This window comes from Rhinopithecus bieti, unplaced genomic scaffold (assembly GCF_001698545.2).
Source record: "Rhinopithecus bieti isolate Rb0 unplaced genomic scaffold, ASM169854v2 scaffold_12667, whole genome shotgun sequence".
Taxonomy (NCBI): domain Eukaryota; kingdom Metazoa; phylum Chordata; class Mammalia; order Primates; family Cercopithecidae; genus Rhinopithecus; species Rhinopithecus bieti.
Window position 1 is genome coordinate 38,616 of NW_016807256.1, and position 12,742 is coordinate 51,357.

Below are 12,742 nucleotides of genomic sequence, written 5' to 3' on the forward strand. Positions count from 1 at the left end.
TTGCACTAATAGGTAATTATTACTCTAGAGAATTTTGGGTTCCGTGGCTGGAATGTTCATCTGTATCTCAGCAATTTCAGTTAATAACCAGATTAAGCTGACCTCTTGAGTCTTTTGAAATCTGCTGGGTCCCTATAATAAGACAGGGTCTGGATTTTTTAATCTTTTGGGAATTTCCACCAAGGATTTAGGGAAATAGGCTTATTTATGGGCTTTTCAGGATTTCTATTTCAAATCCCAGTCAGGAAGTGTAGGAAACACTTGCTTTTATTTTCTTACGTGAATATGTCAGAACCTTAAATCACCCAATCAATCTAGAAGTAGTACAGTTGATTAAAATAAGTCACCACAGGTCACCCATTCGTGGCAGGTCAGCTAGGTGGCCGATCACTGGAATACGGTCATATCCCCAGGCAGACACAGGAGCTTCACTTGACGATCCCAAAGTTTGTACATCTGAGCTTGAGACATGACAAGTTGAGGTCTCTGCTTTGTTCTTCATAGTTGGCAGTTTGTCTCGTCGGGTTCCCCTCCAGTTAGCTGTTTATCATACGCCTAGCCCTTCCAACAGTACAGGCAGCTTCCAGAGTATAGTTTTCTCTTCGAAGTGCATGGTGGAGGGGTACCTCCCTTTCCATTGTCCTAATGGCTCCATAGGGCTTCCATACCAGCCCTTTCCAGTGTCCTAACAGCTCAAAGAAACCATCTATGACTTTCTTGTTAGCGCTGGCCTATCACACCTTCCTATTGCCTGTTACTAAAATTTAACCTGGAATGCTTTAAGCTTAGAGTACTGGGTCTTTGTTTTACCCGATTGATAGGAGAGTGTCATACAGTCAGCAGAACTCCGACTTTTGTGTTGTTTACATCCTTAGGTAGGTCTGGGGCAAGGCACAAACCACTGTGTATTCAAAGGGTTATGGTGCTTACATTCTGTGTGTATATGTTTGTAATTTCCAACCAGAGTCGTTTCCCGTGCCTGCCCTGCCTCTGTGCAATCTAATCTAGCGGAGTAGGGAGGCAAGCTGTGGAGTTTGAAAAAAAATAAAGAAACAAAACAACTGGCTAGATGAGTTTAATAGGCTGTTACCCCCTCTGGAACATTCCTCCCATGTGGAGATGGAATGAGAAGTTCGTTTCTTTAACCTAAAATAAAGAACAACAGAGATAAAATTGTTAGTTCCTTATTGGAGCCTGGTTTCCACTGCTGCTGTACCTGCTTGGGACTCTGCATGATAAATAACATGTCCTGGAACCTGAAATATTTTATAAAGGGTAATATCAGCAGAAATCTTTTAATTAGCTAAAAGCAGTTTGTTCTCAAGCTGCCCGAGTTATCTTGGAGGAGGAGAGAATCACAGAAAATGTTTGATATTTCTAGTAACCAGTGTTTTCAGTGCATGGGGTAAAGCACACTCCTAGACTGGCCAGTCCCGAAGAGTGTGGCAGTACACCTGCTTGTTTTCCCTGCCCTCTACTATGGTGACATCCTTGCAGACCAGTCTTGCGTGGCTGGCAGACACAATCTTTTTTTCTTGGGTAGAGCATTATCACCGCTGCGATGGAAGGACCTTGTCCTCGGTGCCTCCATACCAGCCCTTTCCAGTGAAACTACTGCTGTCCCGGCAAGCCCCTGTGCGTGTGCATCATTCCGGGTAGGACAAGATGTGAACAGGTCCCTCTTCTTTGGGCTTAAGTAGAAGTTGAGCTTTTCTGCTTTTATCTGTTTTCTTCTGCCTTTCTATTTCAAGAAACCTTCTCCTGTCAAAAGCTTGGTTCACATGCCATTGCTTAAATATTTTGATGGTATGTATGGTGTGTGGGATAACTGAGTGGGAGCCGGAATTGGGGGGTGGGCAGGGCATCCCCCCCCACATCAAAGGGAGAATGAGCATTTCGTTAGAGAAGAAAAAGCCTGAGTCTTTATAACTTCTTCAAGCACACGTATGCTGGCTCTGGTGGCGTGTGAATGTGTCCCCGCTGTGGTGTGTGGCTGTTTTGCAGTTCCTGTAGACACTGTAGTCTGGGCTCTCATTATTGCCTCTGAAGCTGACAGGACTAAACCTTAGTAAGGATGCACTTGTCTTCCTTGCCTAAGAGCTAGGGGTGTTTTATATATATATATAAACTTTCTTCTTTATTAGATTTCACAAACAGCTCTCATTTTCTGGCTTCTTTCTTTCTTTCCTTTTTTTTTTTTGAGACAGTCTTGCTTTGTCGCCCAGGCTGGAGTGCAGTGGCACAATCTCAGCTCACTGCAACCTCTGCCTCCTGGATTCAAGCAGTTCTCTGCCTCAGCCTCCCAAGTAGCTGGGATTACAGGCACCTGTCGCCACGTCTGGCTAATTTTTTTTTTTGTTTTGTTTGGTTTTTTTTTTTTTTTTGGTCGAGACAGGGTTTCGCCATCTTGGCCAGGNAATTATGAGGCCTCACTGAACCTCAAAAGATAATTTTAGATACCATCCTGTTAGCTATAGAGCAGCAAAAGAGCAGTAAAAGACTTGGTTGGTGTTGCCCTTCTTCCGGGTTTGATTACATGAGTAATTGTGTGGATGGTCTCTAAGTTGTATGCTCTGAGCTTTTGTTTTTAGCTTATAAAAGTGCTACTCTTGGGCCAGCATAATATCAGAAATTAGGTAATTAATATGGGGCAGTTTAGGCTTTAACAAGGAAATGATGGTTATCTTAATGACAGAAATGGTACTGACAAAAGTGCTTTTTTGAACATGTGTTCAAAAGCAAAAGAGAAACTATCAAACTAATAACTCAGTTTGTTAAACAGTGAGATTGACTGATCTGAGAGGCTTAAAACTGATTGCCCTGAAATAGACTTGCATGTTTTGGATGATGGCTTTGGGTCTCCCAGAGCACTTGGTTTCCCTTGGTGCTGATTTTTTCTCTCAGGATTAAAGCCCCTTTATGTGATGTTGTTACAGCAGCTCATTGCAACTTCATTCAGCTGCTTGAAAAAGAAGGGAGACTGCCTCTAGGTTCCATGTGTTCTTTCAGGGATGATATTTTGATGTTGCGTATTCTCTTGAATATGTATTCTTCCCCGAGAATTTCTATGTGACGTGGTGGAAGAAATACTTGCCAGAAATCACCATTCGTGGTATGCTTCTGTAGTGTCGAAGTGTACCCTAGAGGTGAAGACTTGTGATAGTGTTGATTCTAACAAGCATGAGTCTTTCCTTTATTTTAGCACTGTGTGTTACTTACGTGCCAGTAATTTGCAGTTTATCCTTTGTTTCTAGCTAGGTAAGCTGGGAAATAGCATAGTACTTTGTCTGTGTGTTTATCTTCAAAATGTCCCAAATAGCCCTGGGAAAAAGGTCGTGCAGCTCAATGGGGGCTTTCAACTTACAATTTTCTTTGTTTTAGGCTCCATAAAAATACAGACTCACCAGTTCCTGCTTTGATGTGACATGTGACTCCCCAGAATACACCTTGCTTCTGTAGACCAGCTCCAACAGGATTCCATGGTAGCTGGGATGTTAGGGCTCAGGTAAGTAACCTTCCTTTTTTTTTTTTTAGTATATGTCCTGGTTTTGGCATCTGTTTTTTTTTTTTTTAAAAAAAAAAAAAAAAGGAAAAAAGGAAAAAAATATACTACTCTTGGACAGTATAAAAGTACCCCAAAGACTAAAGACATAACTGTGCCAAACTGTGCCATATAATAAAAAAAAGTCACTTCCCTGAGCCCTGAAAGGTCAGTGTGGGTAGGGTTACTTGGTCGCCACAGCGAGATCTGGGGGCGGGCGTCAGATTAGAGCCGGAACTGGTGATCTGCAACTTCAGTTCACCTTGAAGCAGGTCAGCTGAGCTGAGAGCGCTTGCACTGAGCCCTTCTGCGCTGCTGCTGTTGCCTTAGTGGTCTTCAGCATGTGTTTACTTCGGTTTGGGGTAAATGCTTTAGTGGTCAGCGTTAGTGAGCAGTGGTAATGCATTTTCAGATATGGGAACTGGTATATGGTTGGTTCCCTAGAAGGACACCCTCCTGAAAGCTGTCTTAGAACACCAGGGGCCATGACTGATGTCATGTGCTTGCCACACTCCTCCCATGGTAACTAAAGAGAGTACCCAGATATACATCTGGTTCTTGGGACTCTAGAGGAGGATGAGTACTTTGTAAAAAGCTGGGGGCCCAAGTCATTCTAGGTCTGACACTCAGGTGCTGTATCAGCTGCAGTTTGAACTAGTTGGCACCATTGTGTGGACTTTAGTTTTGTAAAAAATGAATGGTTCCTTAATTTCTCACCCTTCAGGCTCAACATCTCAAGCTGTTTGTTGTTGTTGTGGTTGTTGTTTGTTTTTGTTCTTGTTTTTGTTTTTGATTAGTGGTCACTCCACATATGATGTTTTGACGTGTGGATTTCAGAACTTCTGTGTGGTAAAGCCGAATGTTCCAATTGAATTTTCCCTTTTTTTTCCCCTAAGCAAAATGTGGGTTTTCACATATGCAGCTATTGTGGTTCCAACTGAGACCCTAAGTCATACTTTGTTGTGTCTCTCTTGTGGTTTCTGACACCTCAGTGTGAAGCCGTTGTAGACATCCACAAGAAATAGCCTGCTTAGGAATTATGTGAGGGCAAGGTTTGGCTGAAGGAGAATAGAAGGTGTGGAAGGAAGGAAGAGCATCACATTCCTTGAATCCCAAATTTGATTCTGCTCCTGATCCTGTGACTCAAATTGTCATTCTCCTTTACTGCTGTGGGGTGTGCTCTGGGCCCGACTGACAGGACATTCTTTGTACTCCACGTATTTATGCTGGTGGGAGTTGTATGGCTAGTGCTTTGTGCTTTGTCTCAGAAATTATGTGGACGAAATGTAATATGGGCAGTGAATGGGTTTCTTCTGGAAGATGTTAGGCCTGTAGGGTGGTTTGGGTTTTTAAGAGTCTTTTTCTCAGATCACGAATGGATGTTATAAAACAGGCAATGTTGACACCATACAGTTTCTCCTAAGAAATGTACAGAGTTCAACCCGAGGAAGCTAATTGAAAGTAAACTTTTAAAAAGAAATATAGAAAGAGGAGATTTTTAAAATATCTTATTACTTATGAATGGGAAAGATGTAGCCATTTGAGCTTCAAAGAACTTTTGAGGGAATTCTCAAAGGACAGTACCTGTCTTTAGTAGATAAATACTTGGTATCTATTTTTCTTCTTTTACTTTTTAAAGATTACTAAAATAACACATGGATTTATAGAAAAATCAAACCACTTAAGAATTTATGAGGTGGCTGGGCAAGGTGGCTCATGCCTGTAATCCCAGCACTTTGGACGGCCTAGGCAGGTGGATCACCTGAGGTCAGGAGTTCGAGACCAGCCTGGCCAACATGGCAAAACCCCATCTCTATTAAAAATACAAAAATTAGCTGGCTGTGGTGGCTCGCACGTGTAGTCCCAGCTACTCAGAAGGCTGAGGCAGGAGAATCACTTGAACCTGGGAGGCGGAGGTTGCAGTGAGCCAAGATCATGCTACTGCACTCCTGCCTGGGTGACAGTGTGAGACTCTGTCTCAAAAACAAAAAAAGTATCAGGTAAAAAAATGAAGGCTCCCTGCTTAGTCTCTGCTCCCACTACCCAGAATAACCACTGTTAATAGCTTAATGTAGATCCTTCTAAGACTAAACTATGTACTTTTTGTGTTATACAGGAGGGTGTTTTTTTTTTTTTTTTTTTTTTTTTGAGATGGAGTCTTGCTCTGTCACCTAGGCTGGAGTGCAGTGGCGCAATCTCGGCTCACTGCAACCTCTACCTCCCGTGTCTGAGTGATTCTCCTGCCTCAGCCTCCTGAGTAGCTGGGATTACAGGCACCTGCCACCACACCCAGTTAATTTTTGTATTTTTTAGTACGCCCGGCCTCAGGATGGTGTTATATATACATATTCTGCATTTATCCATCTCATATATTCATCTCTGCCTCATTTCTTTTAAGTAGCAGTGTAGTCCAGGGCTGACTTACCATCATGCTTTCATTGTCTCTCTGTTGGATTTCCCAGTGGTTTGTTATTAAAAATACTACAGGATTGAAATTCCTCATGTGCCAGTGATTTTGAAGAATGGCTGCCTAGACTTGGAATTTCTGGTGGGTATCACCACATCACTGTCCAAGATGGCTATCCCAGTTCCCACAATAGTCTGAGAAAGTGCCATTTTCCCATACCCTCCCAGAATTGGACATACATCTTTTAAATTGGTGCTACTTGGATTATTACTGAGGCTAAACCTCAATGATCATTGTCATAGCTCTTAGTGTATTAAAGATGTTAACTCTTTGTCATGCAGATATTTTCCTATTTTGTCTTATGTCTTCATTCTTGTTTTTCTGATATATAATACTTCTGTTATGATTTCTTCTTTTGCTTTTATACTTAGGAAATCCTTTCTTACTCTTTTTTGAGAGGAGTCTCGCTCTGTCACCTAGGCTGGAGTGCAGTGGCGTGATCTTAGCTCACTGCAAGCTCCACCTCCCAGGTTCACGCCGTTCTCCTGCCTCAGCCTCCCGAGTAGCTGGGAATACAGGATCCTGCCACCACACCTGGCTAATTTTTTTTGTATTTTTGGTAGACAGGGTTTCACCCTGTTAGCCAGGCTGGTCTCGATCTCCTGACCTCATAATCTGCCCGCCTTGGCCCCGCAAGGTGCTGGGATTACAGGTGTGAGCCACCGCACCCCGCCAGGAAATCCTTTCCTACTCTTAACAACAGATCAGTAGTCATCTGTATTTTCTTCCTAAAAAACCTGATAATGTATTATATTCATACATACGTATTTAATACATACAAAAGGGCGAGATGCGGTGGTTCATTCCTGTAATCCCAGCGCTTTGGGAGGCTGAGGTGAGTGGATCACCTGAGGTCAAGAGACCAGCCTGGCCAGGATAGTGAAACCCCGTCTCTACTAAAAATGCAAAAATTAGCCAGGCATGGTGGCGGGCGCCTCTAATCTCAGCTACTGGGGTGGCTGAGGCAGGAAAATCGCTTGAACCCAGGAGGCAGAAGTTTTGGTGAGCCGAGATCACACCGCTGCACTCCAGCCTGGGTGACAGAGTGAGACTCTGTCTCAAAAATAAATAAATAAATAAAAATAATAATTTTATAGTTAAGTTGTCCTGTGTTTTTCCTATGATTAAAATAACCTGTTTTGTATTTAACTTTGGGGTGGGATAAGGTATAGCCCACTTAGTCAGTTGTGTCTAAGCCACTTGGTGAACCAGTCAATCCAGTCTTCACCCTTAACAAATGCTGATTTCTTGAAGCAAGCAAAATATCTCTTAAACTTTTTCCTATTTTCTCTATAAAGTTGCTTTTTTCTGTATTTTTTCTTTATGAGGCTCGATGGCAGCCCTATCAGCAGACAATTGTTCATTCACACAACAAATATTTGAGCATCTGCTTCAAGCCTGGGGCAGTGCTAAGCCCTAGAAGTGATACCTTCTCCTTATCCGGAGTGGGGCTACAGCGCTCATTCCAGAAGACTCAAGAAAATAGCAGATCATCACAAAAGCAGGTTTTACATAAATGAGGAGGAATCCACAGGGTTGTGTATATGTGTGTGTGTTTTAAATTCTGGTGTAAGTTGGAGCTTTAGGATAGACTGTGACATTAGAGTAGTTTGTTTTGCAACTCATGTAATTGCGGGCTGATTTTTGTCTTGAATTATGATAATGGTAACTTTTTCCTGCTGAAACAATTCTGTATTCATCTTAGCTTGGTTGGGATGCAATAAAAGTTTTATACTGGTAAAAATGATAATTTTCTTCTATGAAGATTTTGAATCTTTTCTGTAACAGCTGATAAAAATAAAGAGAGGGGCCAGGCATGGTGGCTCATGCCTGTAGCCCCAGCTGCTCGGGAGGATGAGGCGGGAGGATCCCATGANGGTGGTGCACACCTGTAATCCCAGCTACTCAGGAGGCTGAGGCAGAAGAATCATTTGAGGCCGGGCGCAGTGGCTCAAGCCTGTAATCCCAGCACTTTGGGAGGCCGAGACGGGCGGATCACGAGGTCAGGAGATCGAGACCATCCTGGCTAACACTGTGAAACCCCGTCTCTACTAAAAAAAATACAAAAAAACTAGCCGGGCGTGGTGGCGGGCACCTGTAGTCCCAGCTACTCGGGAGGCTGAGGCAGGAGAATGGCGTAAACCCGGGAGATGGAGCTTGCAGTGAACTGAGATCCGGCCACTGCACTCTAGTCTGGGTGACAGAACGGGACTCCATCTCAAAAAAAAAAATAAAAAATAAATAAAAAAGTTAAAAAAAGAAGAATCGTTTGAACCCAGGAGGCAGAGGTTGCAGTGAGCCAAGATCGTACCACTGCATTCCAGCCTGGGTGACAGAGTGAGACTCCGTGTCAAAAAAACTAATAATAGAAAAAAGTTATGTGGGGCTGGGAATGGTGGCTCACACCTGTAATCCCAGCACTTTGGGAGGCTGAGGCAGGTGGATCACTTGAGGTCAGGAGTTTGAGACTAGCCTTGCCAACATGGCGAAACCCCATCTCTACTAAAAATACAAAAATTAGCCGGGTGTGGTGGTGTGCGCCTGTAGTCCCAGCTACTTGGGAAGCTGAGGCAGGAGAATCACCTGAACCCGGGAGGCGGAGGTTGCGGTGAGCCAAGATCATGCCATTGCCCTCCAGCCTGGGCGACAAGAGCGGAACCCTGTCTAAAAAATAAAGAAAAAAGAGTTATATTGTAAAGTCTTTCTGCTACCCTCTCCCCAAACATTCATTTCTTTCACTGGAGGCAGCCACTATTACCAGTTTCTTTTTAAAAAAAATAAATATGTGACTGGACACGGTGGTTCATGCCTGTGATCCCAGCACTTTGGGAGGCCGAGGTGGGTGGATCATGAGGTCAAGAGATCGAGACCATCCTGGCCAACATGGTGAAACCCCATCTCTATTGAAAAAAACACAAAAATTAGCTGGGAGTGGTGGCACGTGCCTGTAGTCCCAGCTACTTGGGAGGGTGAGGCAGGAGAATCGCTTGAACCGGGGGAGGTGGATGTTGCAGTGAGCCGAGATCGCACCACTGCACTCCAGCCTGGCGACAGAATGAGACTCCAACTCAAAAAAAAAAAAAAGTGTGTGTGTACACATGTATTAAATTTTTTTATAAAATATATATAACAATTTACAGTTTTAATTTTAACTGTACAATTCAGTGGCACTGAGTACATTCACATTGTTGTACAGCCATTGCTACCATCCATCTCTGCAACCTTTCGTCTTGCAAAACTGAAATTTCATACCCATTAAACACTAACTCCCACTTCTCCCCTTTCCCCTTCCCCCCGCCCACCCTCTGGCAACTACTGTTCTACTCTTTGTCTCTATTGGACGTATTTTTGTGTGTTTAGGTTTGTGTATATATTTTACATGTGTATACATACACAAGGGTATGTGGGCGTTGTGTTTTTACACGTACTGTAAAATATTGTGTACATTTGTTTGTTTTAGTTAATGTATCCTAGAGATTATTTAGAATTAGTTCATATAGAACCATATCATTCTTTTTAAGGGTTGGGTTTAAATAGTCTATTATGGATGTACCACAATTTAATTAACCAAGTTTTTAAATTTTTTACTTATTGTTTGAAATTTTTTTTTAGAGACGGAATCTCACTCCTTTACCCAGACTGGAGTGCAACAGCATGATCATAGCTTACTGCAGCCTTGAACTCTGGGGCTCATGTGATCCTCCCACCTCAGGCTCTCTTGTAGCTGGGACTACAGGGATGTGCCACCATACCTGGCTAAATTTTTTATTTTTATTTTTGGTAGACACGGGGTTTCACTGTGTTGCCTAGGCTGGTCTTGAACTCCTTGGGCTTGAGTAATCCTCCTGCCTTGGCCTCCCAAAGTGCTGGGATTACAACCATGAGCCATGGAGCTTGACAAGAGTGGCCTTTTAATTACACACTATTAAAGAAAAAGCTGTGTATGAGTAGATAAGCATACAAATATACCACTGCAATACTATTTGTAGAGATCAGATAGCTATTAGGCTAGGAAAAGTTTTAGCAGTTAGCACTAGAAAGCAAAACTTTGGAAACTTCCATTTCATCAAAAGTGACCTCATCTGAATAGGGCATGTGAAGGAGGACCTTTTACTTGACAAGGGGAACTTCAGCCAGTTCTTGTTTGTGAACCTTGAAGAAAGTGGAGCATTTTTATTTTGGGAGCATTCTAGGTTGTGGTAGCTCCTTGGTACTTGGGGTTGGAGAATCTCCCTCTGCTGCTGGACCTTCTGCCTCCTTCGTGCTGTAATATGCATAAGAGGTATCCAATTCAGGAACAGGCTGTGGTTGCTTCGTTGTTCTGTGACTGTTGAACTCTTTATATAGCAGTACTTTATTTAAGCTGTACTAATTGAACACTTATTATGTGTCAGTTACTGTGCTAGCTGCTGGAAACTATCCTACCCTCAGCAGTCTTCTGGTCTAATGGGAGGTACACAGACAGGCAAATGGGCTATGACTTTACAAGAGGCTAACCTCTGTGATGGAGAGGAGAGAAGTTCCAGCCACTAAGGGAGCACATAAAAAAATCAGAGGAGATCCTACCAAGAATTGGGAGGTGGGTCAGGGAGGAGAGTTCTTTGAAAAATGGCATCTAAGACCTGAACAATAAGGGAACATAACTAGATCAAGGAGAAAGCATCAGTGGGGAGAGATGCATGAGTCTTTTGGAAGGACCAGCATGTGTAGAGGCTCTGACAGGAGAGAATCTCTCAGGCCCATTCAAAGAGTTCAGTATGTGAAGACGAGGCAGGAACAACCAGCCAGGACATGTGGAGAGGAGCATTTTTCTTTTCAGATTGTACAGTTAACAGGTGTTCAGGCACCACTGCCCCAGGTGTGTCAAATAGGCTCAACTTGCTTTTTTTTTTTTTGAGATAGAGTCTTGCTCTATCACCCAGGCTGGAGTGCAATGGCGGGATCTCGACTCACTGCAACCCACACCTCCAGGGTTCAAGCGATTCTCCTGCCTTAGCCTCCCAAGTAGCTGGGATTACAGGTGCCCGCCGCCACACCCAGTTAATTTTTGTATTTTTAGTAGAGACGGAGTTTCACCATGTTGGCGAGGCTGGTCTCGAACTCCTGACCTCAGGTGATCCATCCATCTCAGCCTCCCAAAGTGCTAGGATTACAGGTGTGAGCCCCCGTGCCCGGCCAGGCTCAGCTTTCTTTCCAGGCCCCATCACACTCTGAGATGTTCCCTGGGCCCCAGAAGGCAGCGTGAGGTGCTCCACCCATCTATGCTGTCCCTTTCCACACCACCCTATCCACTGGGCCCCTGGGGCTCCCACTCCACTCCAGGTCTCTTCATGGAACCTTCTTTCCCTTCACTTCTGTCCCAGGAGACCTGGGAGACTCATGGGGACAGGGCATCATCTTCTCCAGCACGGTTCATTGTCTAATGCGCGAAAGTGCCAGGCTGTGAGAAGGTCAGGAGCTTGCATGGAATGGGAGTCATCTATGGTACAAAGTGTGCTCCTTAGTTCTATTTTTTATTTTTTATATTTACCTAAGACTTTGATGGTAAAGGAAGCAGTGTGTGAGCAAGCTGACTCCTGTCTTGTCAAGTACCAAGTCCACTCTGATGAGCCCCTGTGGACAGCACTGCTGTAACTCCCCAAGCCTGGGCTCAGGAATTGGGCCCTAAATCCTGTTGCCAGCTCTTCCTCCATGCTGTCAGCTCTTCCACCATTCCTGGCGTCATTCTAAGGTCCTGTCTTCCCATAGTCTTCCCCCACCCTCTTCCTTCGTGGCCTCTACACTCAGTTCAAGTAGTAGCTATTTGGGTACTTTTCACCCAGACTTAGGAAATGTTAGCAGTTGGTCGTATTCCTGTCAGCCCTCTTACTATGGAACTCAAATAGGACAGATTCAGCTGAATTCCCAGCCCTGTAGTTGCACTCTCTGTCTGCCCTGCTTCCCCAAGGTAGCTTGTCCCCTAAAGGTCACCAGGATACTCCCCACGCAAAGTTTTTGTTGTATTACATATGACAACATGGAATAAAGTGTTTTGCAAATTTACTGGATGATATCCTACTATATGAAACATCCTACAACTTACTCTTTTCGCTCAACATTTGACTTTTGAACGTGGTCCATGTTGCTCCATGCAGACCAGTGTTCATTCATTTGATATGTCTCCTTGTGCCATAGAAATAGTTTTACAGTAGAAGCCTGTCCAGAGCCATGAGGGAGAAGGGGATTGTACAGAAACGAGGATTGGCATCTGCTTTATGTTTACGTCCTTTAGTCCTGTTAACCGAGAAGAAGATATTTTTATTTCCATGTTTGTGAAAGCTTTCCACAAAAAAAGGCATGCATTTTCTAGACTTATTAATTGGGCAGTCCAAAGGTTTTATTTTTAGATTTGAAAGAAAACAAAGTAGGCTTCTGAGATATGCACATTTCCCTGTGTCCCTGTCTCTTTTGCAACATTCCATATTGCCGCTAAAACTTGAACTTGAGCACTTTCAAGCGTGTGCTTACTTTCTATGTATGAATCATTTTTTAGAACATTAAAGCATTTTCGGCCGGGTGTGGTGGCTCACGCATATATTCCTAGCACTTTAGAAGGCCGAGGCGGGTGGATCGCTTGAGGTCAGGAGTTTAAGACCAGCCTAGCCAATATGGTGAAACCTCATCTCTACTAAAAATACAAAAAGTGGCCGGGCGCCTGTAATCCCAGATACTCGGGAGGCTGAGGCAGGAGAATC

The 12,742-nt window shown here is 43.7% G+C and overlaps 1 protein-coding gene across 2 annotated transcripts in view; it reads left to right on the forward strand.

Annotated features, from left to right (window-relative positions):
• Window positions 1-1,501: 1,501 nt before the first annotated feature.
• The window catches only part of MECP2 (methyl-CpG binding protein 2), a 74,119-nt gene continuing 62,878 nt past the window's right edge, over window positions 1,502-12,742 (forward strand). For both annotated transcript variants that reach the window (XM_017880731.1, XM_017880730.1), the window contains exons 1-2: window positions 1,502-1,655; window positions 3,382-3,505. Coding sequence is in view for 1 of the 2 variants with exons in the window: in XM_017880730.1 (XP_017736219.1) it covers window positions 3,480-3,505 (26 nt within the window). In the remaining variant the exon portion in view is untranslated. The remainder of the gene's footprint in view (window positions 1,656-3,381; window positions 3,506-12,742) is intronic.